This window comes from Glossina fuscipes, unplaced genomic scaffold (assembly GCF_014805625.2).
Source record: "Glossina fuscipes isolate IAEA_lab_2018 unplaced genomic scaffold, Yale_Gfus_2 60, whole genome shotgun sequence".
In the NCBI taxonomy this organism is placed as follows: Eukaryota; Metazoa; Arthropoda; class Insecta; order Diptera; family Glossinidae; genus Glossina; species Glossina fuscipes.
In genome coordinates this window covers 247,830-260,252 of record NW_023998432.1, presented here as the reverse complement: position 1 = coordinate 260,252, position 12,423 = coordinate 247,830, and the positions used below count along the sequence as shown (strand labels likewise).

Genomic DNA, 12,423 nt, shown 5'->3' with positions numbered 1-12,423 from the left:
CATTATAAAATTCTACGTATCTATCTTCTTAATGTTAATATGTTGTGTACATTTTTAATATTTATTTTATATTACTATTTTTTTTTGTTCATGTTTCTTTATGTTTTGTAATTGTGGGTAGGGTGAATACTTCTCATTGTTTGGTTGACACGGAACAACTGTGTTGACGTCGTCGCCAAAAAATAGTGGATGGGCGTGTTCGAAGTCCAAGGGGGTGAAGGAAGATGTGCCGTGGTCTGCCTTGAAGGTTTGCGTCTTGTCCTCGGGTGGGATCATTTCGTGGGCGGGTGTTATAGGAGGTGTGTAAAAATTTATTGGGGTCCCTTAAAAATTTTGGATTGTGTGGCTCCCATTATAAGTGGAAATTTACAGGAACGATTGTGCTGGGCGGGATCGTGCGTGGAAAAATTTTTCGAAACATAGCGGGTTACCAAAATTATTTGTGACGGCGGTATCAGATCAGGATCGTTTACAGGATTGTGTTGGGCAGGATCGCCATGTAATAATATTTGGATGATGCCGTGTAATAGAATTGGCGATCGGTGTTATGTACTTCGGGAATATTAAATGATTGGTGTTAGCAACTACGTGTAGTGGAGATAGAAAACACGTTGTAGTATCTGGGAGGATTCCCTATGAATCCTTCTCCAGTGTGGTAGTATTTTATCTTTGGAGCCCTAATCTGCTCGGCTTCGGAACGCCAAGTCTAGCCGTCTCATTTAGTGCCAAAGAACTCGGCAAGAGACGGTCCCTAATAAAGACATAGGCGGATTCAACGTCTTTGGTGTTTCAGCGAATAAGAACGCTAGATTGAATTGCTGTCAAAACAATTAACAAACAATTGATTCTTTATTTCATGATCTGGCTTATTTATACTTACAACTACAGGTGGTTTAATGCTAGTGTAAGCACTTATTTTAATTGGGGCGCCTGGCGTCGTATTGCATTTCGTAATGCAATACCCAGCCAGTTGAAGTGCGACAAAATTTTTGTTTTACTTTTTTTTTGGTTTCAGAATTATGCAAATTCAGCATAATTCTGTCGCACTTCAAAGTGGATGCATACGACGGTATGCGATCACACTACAATATATATAAGTTTGCATGCGTCATTTATCAAGTTTTCTTCCGCTTCGTGTAAAAAGAACAAAATATCGCAAGTCTATTTTCGAATAACCAACGGCACAAATTCAAATGAACGACGGGCAATATCATCGAGCCATCATTAATTTGCGGACGATGGCGGTTTTGCTAGAAAAAAAAAAATAAAAAATATATAATATATATCAATAAAAACCAATTTAAAAAAAAATATATTTACACATATTTGTGCAATGATTTACAAAGGAAAAACTTTTAAAAATTTTATTAATTTCTTTGTCTTGTTCTGCTTATTTTTCTTATAAACGAAATCTGGGAAATTACAGTTAAAAGTTAAATTTGTAAGGTATGAAAAAATCCGCTTAAAAGTATTTAAGAATATTAAATCATAAATTTTATTTTTTGAAACAAAAAAGATGAGGTAAAAATTGCATTATTTATGGCAAAAAAAAAAAATAAAATAAGAACGAAGAAAAATACTCCAAAAAAGTAAGAATTGAAATTTTCTCCATAATTCAATAATTTTTAGTAAAACAAACGTATATCTTAAATGTAAACATTCTAAGTAACACGTAAAAAAGAGCGCTTTATTCGCTTTTGATTATACGCATCTTAAATATCCGTCACCAAACGGTTGCGATTTGTGGATGGCTCAATAAATCGATCAGTATCCTTTTTTATTCCTACTATCATTTGTACTATCGCGCGATTTCGGATACTTACGTGACAATATTTGCAAGTTATTCATGAATTCTTTTAAAATATTTTTTCACATTTTACATTCTTAATCTCACTAAAGAAAATTTTCAACCAAAGGTGGTAAAACCGAAAGCAAAATGAACTACTAGGCAACTGTAACTTCTTGTTCGGTATCCAATAAAGAGGACATGAAGTATTGATCAAGCTGACCATGACTGTTGCTGGATGTCGAAGGCAATAAGTACGCGTGATTACCGGATATGTTTAGATCATTTTGGATAATGCCATTGATTATGTTATCATTAGATGAATGCGCAAAATTTATACAACTGTTGTCGATAACATAATCCATCATCATTTGGTCATCCGAAGAATGCATGGTAAGGGCGTCATTTGTAGTTGTTGGAGCAATTTCGGTCACTTCTTCTATGCTCCGATCTATGATATTAAAAGGTAGTTGACTTAAATCATTGTAATTCCCAGAAGAATGATTGTGATTTATATCATTGTCATCGTTATCATTAATGATATGATTTTCATTAATAAAATTATGCTTCAGTTCTGGTATATCGATGCCATTCATTAACGATTCTGTATTCATATCACGTATTGCTTGCACATCAACATCACGCAATTCAACTATAATTATTAAAATATTTGTAAAAAATTTTAATCAAATGAAGCCGAAAGCTAATCTTACCCGTATGGTACAACTTATGATCGTTTAAATCTTTCTTAAAAGCAAAACATTTACCACATTCTTCACAAACGTAAGTGTTTGTATTCACATGAGCCATCCTAACATGTTTCTCGAGATGCCATGCACTACTATAATGAGCCTCACATTCTTGGCACTGAAAGGATTTCGAATTCGTGGGATCGTGTGCACTGACGTGCCTTTGAAATTGTGTTTTCACTCTGAAACGTCGTGGACAATTTGGACACATGTAACTGCCTTGACCTTGTTGGCGTCTTTTGTTGTTGTGCTTTAAAGTATTAACTGGCAAGTCAATGCATTTACCGCTTTGATCTTTGGATTGTTGCATATGCAAGCAAAGCTGTTGTAAGGTCTCAAAGTGACCTTCGCACCGGGGACATCGTAAAAGTGCGGAGATATCTTGGTCTGAAGATTGCTTAAAATGTGTTTTGCGAATATGACGCTGTAGATACGAAAGTGAGACGAAGCCTGCAATAAGAAAGGGAGAAACCTTCTTTTTATATGAACCGATAACTTCATATACTAACCTTTATGACAAAATTCACATTTAGCAGGAATATCGCCCTTATGTTGCACATATTTATGATATTTCAAGTTATATTCGTTAGAAAAGCCTGCGAGAAGAAAAAGTTATATTAGGTCCGAGTCATTTTTGTAAGATTTTTTCATATTGTTGTACCTTTCGCACACTCATGACAATTATATGGGAGCAAATTATCATCCGCGTGAGTTTCCTGATGAGCTTCTAAATTAGCACGGCGCAAGAAGTTACGATCGCATAAAGTACACTTTAATTGCTTTATTGGGTCATGGCTTAGTTGATGCAATCGAAAACGTGCAAGACTTGTGCACAAAAATTTCTGTTTGCAATTATCACATTCCCAGTCGCCCACATATAGACATTGCAATTGATGCTTAATATGTTGACCAGGTAATGGATCCACGGGCTGATGACAAAAATTACATTCGCGCCCCTGATTATTTAAATGTTGCAAACGAAAATGATTGTCGCGCATGTTTTGGGTTTTATATGTCAGCGTGCAATCGGGGCAATTGTAAGGGCGATTCGGGTCATGTACAATGAAAAAATGTTCTGAGAGATCTTCATCATTGGCAAATATTATATGCCCTATTGCGCCGACGTCAGGACAATAACAATAATAGCAGGCAAAGGTTATACCAAGTAACCGTTCATTCACTTTAGGGTCATCACATTCATTATCTGAATTCCAACAATCATTACTAGAAGTCATTATTGTATTGGGTTCTGTCAAAACTTCAACCTTTTGAATAGTTACTTTATTTTTTTCAATTACTTTTTGGCTTGCTTCCTCGTTTATATTTACACAATCATTTTTGCTTTTATTGGGAATAATACTATGCTGTAATAGTGCCTCAAAATCTTCAGTGATGACTTGTGTCACTTCCGTCTTAGCGATCGTTTCAGGTTCCACACTTTCAGTTTTAAGTCCACTTTCGTTTAAATAGAGAGAATTGGCAGATGGGTTGGCTGTTGTATGTGAGCATAAATCTGCTTCAGTAGGTGCTATGAAATCCAACTCGTTGGTCGAGTCCATTATATCATTTGGTAACATCATCGACGAAGAGTCCATGAGTTGAGAAAAGTTACCTTCATACTCAGAATACTCATGCAATGGGATTGGATTTTGTCCACTTGTCAACAATTGATGAGATTCGTTATGTTCTAAATTGCTAAACAAATGTGAACATTTTTCGTTTTGTACAAGATTATCGCTAGAGTTCGCGAATCCTATATCATTGGGTTGTATTAAAGTTTGCAAAAGCTTCTGTTGAGCCTCCCAACATTCTTGGCGAAAAGTTTCAATACTGCGAAATTTGGAAAAACAGTTTGCACACATTCTCTGTGGTAAGCCGTCACCTGGTGATATCTGCAAAAGCTCGAACGTGTAAAAATGGTACAAAATTTACTTATCTTTCTCACATTTATTTCCCATGTGTTAATCTCTTGTTGAATGAATAATAACTCTTTGGAAAATTCCTCATTAATATCGAAAATACTGATGAAGTCCATTTCGGCAAGTGGAAAACAATTTACACAAATGCGACATACTTCCAATTGTATGAATTGTTCTTGCTCCATAACTCCATTTACTTAGAGTTTATAGAAGATTCGTCTATTAATATTATTAACTAAAAATTATTTTTACCACAATCTGCAGTGTTGTTATTCTTGCTGTCCATATACAATTTTTGGCGTAATCAATTATAAATACATCTGTTTAATATTTTAAATCACAGCTGGCAACACGGAACTCTCAATTATACTGGTACGTCAAAAAAACGATGGCGCTAATCACGTAGCTGAAAGTTAGGTTTCGCTATTGTATTCATCATATACAAACACAATTGCCTCCAAGTATTCTTTCAAGTGAAACGATTATAAAGAAAATAAAACGATTTTTAGAAACTGGAAATAAATGTGATCTTATATAAAGTACTCTTTGAAATGTAAAATAAAAGCTTAAATTTGAGTATTAACCCAAATATTTTGATAATAATGACAGCATACACGTACTTATCAAAGCTACGAAAAATTTGTTGTTACATTCCGATTTTTTTTTTTTTTGACAAAAAACAAAATCACATAACTCTGTTAAAGATTGTTTACATTATGATAAAATGTTGAAAAGATTTTAGATTAATTAGGGGAATACTAAAATAAAGATAATATATTAGTGAATTATTTGCAAAACTTTACCTATAGTGTAAGAAACGGCTTATTTTGACACCTTAATATTGGTTATGGGAGAAACAATAATTATCTTTGAAAAAGTATTATTTATTTTGGAAGTTGCTTTATTATTATGGCTCTAAAGTTACCTGACAAATATTTAAGAAATCGTTTAGTACCACAAATTATGCAACATTTGCAAAGGGAAGAATTTATTTTCTACGAAGTAGATCATTCGCCAGGCTTGGATGGTTTTATGTCCACTATGTACAATATTAAATTGAAAACAAAAACTACAGGAGGGTAAGCAAATTTACTAACCTAATTAGAAAATAATATCGTATGTACGTACACGCACACACACGTCCTTTATTTTCAGGATTAAGGAACGATGGTTTATACTAAAGATAATGCGTGGCGACAAAGATTTCCGCGAATACAGCAAATCCTATATACAATTTGCTAACGAGATCTACGTTTACACTTCGGTCTTGGCAGCATTTAAAGAAGTAATGAAAGTTGCCGAAGAGTGCTCAACGAAAATAGACGATTTATTACCTAAATGTTATGTAGCAGAGTTCGGTTATATTGAAGGTAACAAAAGAAAATTTAAACATATATTTATGATTTTGGTTTGTTTTATTTAAGGACTAAGTTCCAACGTTAAGGATGCAGAATCAGTTTTGGTTTTAGAGCATTTAAAACCCCTAAACTATCGAATTGGTCCCCGTTTGTATCTTAACTTTGAACATTTATTAGGTATGAGCCGTGTTTTAGGACAATATCATGCCTTCTCATATACATTAAGGTCTACTAATATTACCAAGTGGAATGAGTTGATTGCAGGCATAAAACCATTACCATTTATAGATATAAAACGTCCAGATGAAGATAAAAATAATTTCTATCGTATTTTATATCGTGTCGCGTTTGATCGTTTTTTTGATTATTTGGAACGCTATAAGGATGACAATATTTTCGACAGTTCAAATGACAAGGATGTAAAACTGATTGAGAATTTGAAAAAATTGCGAGAAAAATATTTTCATGAACCTTGTGAACTATTGGAAAATTTGCGAACTAAAGTTCTGATAAATGAAGACGACAAAAATTTTGCTGTTATTTTACACGGCGATTACAATCGTAATAATGTTTTATTTAAATACAAATATCAAGAACAAGAAGCTTCTCTTACCGAATTGGAGGATATAAAAATGTTTGATTTTCAAGTAAGTGCCCACAACTTTCACAAATTTTTTATCTTGTAATATTCGGTACTTACGTATTAACTTCTAAATATAATAATATAAAAATAATAATAATATAATAATAATAATAAATTAATAATAATAATATAATAAAATTATAATAATAATAATATTTTGCCGGTGGCGTTAAGTACCTAATATTCTTTACAATTTTTTTAGGAATTACGTTATGGTTCTCCGGCTTTGGATTTAAGCTTTTTTATGTATTTCAATACCCCTGAAGACATTCGTTCAAAAATTTGGTCTAACTTGTTGGTTTGCTATCACACGAACATGATTTCAATACTTTCCAGTAATTTAAAGGCTCATCAAAAGACATCAAACGACATTTCCAAGATTTTATCGTATTATAGTTTTGAAAACTTTCAAAAGCATTTCGCACGTTTTGCTTTTTATGGGGTTATGATTTGTTTACATTTTTTACCGTGGATGTTATGCAGTGAGCAAGAATGTGAACGCTTATCGAAGCTGTTTGGTGTCAATGTACATAGTGACGAATTTTATCAACTTTCGTTGAATGCCGGAGGTGACATGGTAAATTCCAAATTGTTGGGTATAGTAAGACATGCCAGCGAAATGGGATATATGGATTGTATATAGTAGATGAATATATCCAATTGTGATATATAATTTACAAAAAATTCCCGCATAAAGATTTTAAAAAGCTACATTTATATTGAGGAAAAGTCGGAACTATTTCTAAAACAGTTTTCAAATGTGAAAAGTTTGTCGAAGTTATTCACCAATGTTTTGATAGCATAATACGTAAAATGTTTTAAATGTAATCTTTGAAAGATTTAAACAAATTTTTTTAGTTTTCACTTTAAATTTAAATGTTTCATTCCCCCATTAAACTTAAATAAAGAATTCCTCTACGCAAATATTTTTCCACAAAAGTGTTTTTGTGAAAAATTAGAAATGAAAACCAGGGGCCAATTTACGTTTTTCGATATCTAGCATGTACTTGAGTAGACAATAATTTTTTGGCTTATAATTCCATTTTCATGAAGATTTTTACACGTTGATTTCTTACGTTCACTTCCACTTTTGGTAAAGAAGTAGCACTCCTTGTCACTGTGAAATTTCGGTACAATAGGTTAAGTCCTGGCCATCCTTTGCCCACCATGGAAAATCGTCAGGGTCGTTCAAAATCAATTATCATTTTAGGAAATATTGATGCTATGCAAGGTTGACATGTAGCATACTTTGAGATTGAGGTAAATTTAGGCGTTGGTTCCCGTGCAAAATGTTTCTCCACATTCGATCTCAAACAATTCGAGAGAATCTTAAAAGGGTAGTCGTGTTGATAAGTGCATGCGAATGCTTAAGAAGTGCAACGGCGGCGCTTCAAAATTTGTATCTAAAATCATAGTAGGTGCCGCATCATGGATCTATATGCGCGTGCCTGAAGGGGAAGATGAATCAAATTCAAGAAAAGTGGTTCGCGGTCAAAGTATTTCGAAAAAATGGTTGCCTGTTTTTTCGGTCAAGTGTCAACAGTGCTTTTACAAGAGTGTTAAAAGGTCAACTCTGAGTGGTAAAGAATCATTTATCTACCGAAAGTCTTTGATTACGATAGAAAGAAAGACTAAATGCTAAATAAACTTAGATCATTCCTCTTTTCACTTACAAATTTTCGCGTATAATGAATGATTTAATAATACACTATCAGTAACTCCATTTCTTATGTTCTTCTGTACAATTAATTTGTAAGAAAAGTACTTCTTTTAATAAACGTTTGCAAATACAACGTTTGTTTCGCATATTACATGATATACCTGATGAAAGAGAACCTATTATTATTATTATTTTAATTTTAGACTAATGAAATGAATTCTTAGACTAAAAAAAGACATTGAGCACTAGCAACATAGGCTATCGGCTCTAATTATAAAAAAGAATAATAAAATGTACATTAGATAATGAGCTTAGTAGTATTAATAAAGTAATGTATAGAATTGATATTCTGTTCTGAAGCTGATTGTAGAATGTTCAAAGGGTTAATCGTTCCAAATGCAATACTTCTAGCCGAGGAAAAGTTGAGGCAGTCGCAGAGAATGTGCTTTATAGTAAGAGTTTGTCCACAACAGCAGATTGGGGAAGAAGACTTCTTCAGGATCCATTGGTGAGTTGCAATTGTATGACCAAGGCGAATTCTCGAGAATGTTTGGATCTTGATTTTCTCAACATTTGTTGGATATAGAGGTGGAGTTAATTGAGGGTTAATGGAAGAGTAGTGTTGATGATGTTATTTTAAATTTTTTTCTGCAATTTTCTCTTTAACTTTTCTTCCAATGTATCTTTGAAGATCCAACTTTTCCATGACATCATCCATAATTAGAGGAGCAGAAGCAGCATACTTTGCCGCTCGATCAGCCTGCTCATTTCCCAGTAAACCGATGTGACTTGGTACCCATAACATTTTAATTTTTCCGTCGGGTGTAGTAATTATATTCCTTAATTTTTTGACGGTGCTCCATCTCGAAGTCGAAGGATTCCGAACAGCTTGTAATACAGACAAACTGTCAGTTACAATGACGGTTTTGAGTTTGTTTTTATGGGCAAGCTTGGCAGCGTGAAGGATAGCTCTGGCTTCGGTTATGAAAGTTGAAGTACTTTCGTGAAATATGTGGTTGAGAAGAACCCGTCCTGTAGCATCTACCACCGCACCAGCAGGAGGCAGCCCAGGAGATTTTGAGCCGTCTGTGTACAAAAGATTCCAACCAGTACTGTCCAATACTTGGGTTTTTTCAGCTATTAGATTCCTGAAGACGTAATTTGGAGTATCTTCTTTCTTGTGCATAGACAATGAGATGTCAAAAGAACAGTCTTTTAAAATCCAGGGAGGTTTAACACCAAAAGAGCGGGAAATTTTTAAAGGAATGTTCAATTCCTTTGTGATGCACAAACAATGGTCAATTGCAGATGGTGACTTTGGAATTTTCTTCGCAATAATAATCTTTCTTACGTCATCACCGAGAATGGATTTGTTTGAATTAAGAAGCTTGGGGACTATTTTAGCTTTTAACTCATACAGTCTATTTTCTAAAGTTGGGAGACCAGTTTCAATTATAATATTATTTATGGACGTCGTTCGAAAAGCATAACAACTTGCTCTGACGGCTTGGTGATAGAGCGGTTTAAGGATGTTGATATTAGATTTGCAGCTATTGCCATAAATTATCAAAACATACTCAATCTTGCTTAACACAAGCATTTTCGTAAGATAAGCAATAGTGTTAATATGCGCATGTCTTCTCCAAGCGAAATTTACCCTTGTTAAAAGGGAGTTTTTTAACCGAAGACAGTGTGCTTTCCAACGATAGTTTTTGGAAAACGTGAGCCCGAGAACATGGAGCGTCTGCACATTTAGTACTGGTAAGTCGTTAATATGCATCAGTAGGTTTCCTGCATCGCACATTTGTTTTCGACAAATGTGCATTTTTTTTGATTTTTGTATAGAAATTTTAGCTCCTGACGAGTTTGCCCATGTGGAGATCTCACATGCAATAGATTCGAGGATGTTGATTGCTTTCGTGTTGTCTTTTTCTTTTGTAAAAATGTATACATCGTCCGCGTAGAGACAATGTTCCACTCTTGGTACACGGCAAAGAATTTTGCTAATTTCGTTGAAAGCGATTTTGAAAAGCGTGACAGAGAGAGGAGATCCTTGCGGAATGCCGTTCATTAGCGGAAAGGAATCAGAAAGATGATTGTTGATTCTAACTTTGAACCGCCGATGCGACATGAATGATTTGATGTAGTTGAAGAATTTGGGTCCAACATTCCATGATTTTAAGAGTCTTAAAATAACATGAAGACCAACTCTATCAAATGCTTTTTCAAAATCAATAGAGCGAATTGTTACATGATTCCGTTCGGAAATTGCTTTGCTCGTGAAAAAATCAATATGTTAAGGAGCGTCGATGCACCCTCTACCCCGCTTGAAACCAACTTGGTGCTTTGTAATCAGGTTTTTGGACTCAAGAGACCAAGATAATCTAGATGCCATAATCTTTTCCAATACCTTTGAGAGGCAAGATAAAAGAGAGATTGGGCGATAGTCCGATGCGATGGAGGCATTTTTTGGCTTAGGAATTGGAACAACTGTAGCCAGTTTCCACATGTAGGGTATATGGCCAGTCAAAAATACCGTATTATATAGGTCCAGTAATTACTTTTTACTAGACTTAGACATAGCGCTGATCATTTGGTATGAGATGCGGTCTAGATCAGGTGTATTCCCCTTCAAATTGGAGAGACAACTTTCAAGTTCTAAGGTAGATATGCAATTTTCCAGGAACATGGCACATCTATCGATATTATTTGAAAGAGATATTGGAGTCCTTTTATTTTCGATGAAAGCACTGGAGAAGTTGCTGTCAGAGGAGTATTCGCACCACACTTTTCCAAAGTAATTAGAAATCTCATCTGCGTCAGTTAAAGTTCCATTGGGAGTGCAGATGGCAGAAATTTCGTTCAGGTTTGAAGTCCCATTAAGTCTGTTGATTTTATTCCAGACAACTTTCATTGATGCATTTCTGTGAATTCGTCTCGAGAAAAGTTCGAAACTAAGTGCCTTTGATTTCCGTAATTCCTTCCTGAATAGAGCATTGGCCTTTTTGTATAATAAAAAGTGATTCTGATCAGGACATCTCTTAAAGCGGTGCCAAAGATCCATTTCATTTTTCCTCAAAAATGAAAGCGTGTTGTTCCACCAAGGAACCCTAGCTCGTTTAAAAGAGGTGTTGAATTGAGGAATAGAAAGATGAGCAGCCGTGCGAATCGCTTTGGACATAATAGCAGCATCATGGTTGCAGTTCCCGTAAAGTGGCTTTGAATTCAAAAATGACTCCACCTGTTTGGAGCAATTGATCCAATCCGCTTTATCTAGGAGTAATTTGGCCTGTTTTGCTGGAGTAGCAGAGAAAGTTTAAGATCGATTATGATTGGAAAGTGATCACTATTATGTAGATCATCAGAAATAGACCAGGAAACCAAAGGAAGAAGTGAGGGAGAGCAACATGTTAAATCAATATGTGAAAAAGTATGATGAGTTGAGAAGTGCGTTGGTTTTCCATCATTTAAAACGCAAAGGTTGCTTTGAAAAAAGGCCTTTTCTAAAACAGTACCGCGAGTGTTGTTCACTGTTGAGCCCCAGATGGTATTCCAACTATTAAAGTCGCCGCATATTATTAATGGGGGGACAATACGGAGAATCAATTGTAGAGTTCTTGCTGAGAAAACGATTGCGAAGATGGGATATAGAGCGAAAGCACTGTAAATTTTATGTTTAACATTATTTGTATGGCTACGGCTTGTATATTTGAGCTTAAATTTATGCGTTTGTGAGGTATATTTGATTTTATAAAAACACCTACTCTTTGTTTGGAATATGAATTTTGATCAGCATTCGTGAAGTATACAGTATATGATTTGGGTGGAATAGGATTAAAAGAGCTTCTACAATGGGTTTCTTGAAGCGATAAAAAGGTTGGATTAAAATCACTTATGAGTGTACGGAGTTCATCAAAATTATTAATAAGTCCCTTAATGTTCCATTGTAGAATTTTAAAAACTTTATTTAATTGTAATGACATGTAAGCAGAGTGGAGGGAGGGTTAAGTTGACATGTCAGCGTCTCCGTCGAGAAGGTCGCTATAGGAATTTTTCGTGAATGATTTATTCTTACCAGCAGAATAATCTGTACTTAGGTGATTTGGTACATTTGAAGCGCAACGAGTTGGCGCACGTGAATAATTTGAAATTGAAGGTTGATTAATGGATGAAAGAATGGATTCATTACCACTTGTGATTTGTTGAGTAAAGTTGATAGCTGGAGATTCTGGAGAATTTGGTATATTAGATTTTAGTATATGTGTTGTTGTTTTAATTTTTTCAATATTTGCAGTTGCTTTGGTTTTT

General features: G+C 34.6%; 2 protein-coding genes across 3 annotated transcripts; one reads left to right on the top strand and one right to left on the bottom strand.

Annotated features, from left to right (window-relative positions):
* Positions 1 to 1,559: 1,559 nt before the first annotated feature.
* On the bottom strand, positions 1,560 to 4,688 carry LOC119637711 (zinc finger protein 729-like). The gene is made up of 5 exons (XM_038033914.1): positions 4,481 to 4,688; positions 3,197 to 4,427; positions 3,045 to 3,131; positions 2,500 to 2,985; positions 1,560 to 2,438 (listed from the first exon to the last, which is right to left on the bottom strand). Exons 1-5 carry the CDS (start codon positions 4,637 to 4,639, stop codon positions 1,945 to 1,947), a joined length of 2,457 nt encoding a protein of 818 aa, XP_037889842.1. The 5' UTR covers positions 4,640 to 4,688; the 3' UTR covers positions 1,560 to 1,944.
* Positions 4,689 to 5,224: 536 nt separating this feature from the next.
* Positions 5,225 to 7,315, top strand: LOC119637714. 2 transcript variants are annotated; one of them, XM_038033918.1, is made up of 5 exons: positions 5,225 to 5,533; positions 5,610 to 5,824; positions 5,879 to 5,989; positions 6,101 to 6,459; positions 6,658 to 7,315. In XM_038033918.1, the coding sequence occupies exons 1-5, from the start codon at positions 5,364 to 5,366 to the stop codon at positions 7,096 to 7,098; spliced, it is 1,296 nt and encodes a 431-aa protein (XP_037889846.1). In that variant the 5' UTR covers positions 5,225 to 5,363; the 3' UTR covers positions 7,099 to 7,315. The 2 variants fall into 2 exon arrangements, with proteins under 2 accessions (XP_037889846.1, XP_037889845.1); XM_038033917.1 differs by having other exon boundaries at positions 5,879 to 6,459.
* Positions 7,316 to 12,423: the final 5,108 nt, after the last annotated feature.

Bases quoted from the DNA above. Each gene is read 5' to 3' on its own strand.
- LOC119637711 (XM_038033914.1), bottom strand. From the start codon at position 4,639: ATGGAGCAAGAACAATTCATACAATTGGAAGTATGTCGCATTTGTGTA. The intron at 4,428-4,480 runs GTGAGAAAGATA...GAGCTTTTGCAG, and splicing joins TTAACACATGGGAAATAAAT to ATATCACCAGGTGACGGCTT. The intron at 2,986-3,044 runs GTTAGTATATGA...TTCTTATTGCAG, and splicing joins ATGTGAATTTTGTCATAAAG to GCTTCGTCTCACTTTCGTAT.
- LOC119637714 (XM_038033917.1), top strand. From the start codon at position 5,364: ATGGCTCTAAAGTTACCTGACAAATATTTAAGAAATCGTTTAGTACCA. The intron at 5,534-5,609 runs GTAAGCAAATTT...CTTTATTTTCAG, and splicing joins AAAACAAAAACTACAGGAGG to GATTAAGGAACGATGGTTTA. The intron at 6,460-6,657 runs GTAAGTGCCCAC...CAATTTTTTTAG, and splicing joins TAAAAATGTTTGATTTTCAA to GAATTACGTTATGGTTCTCC.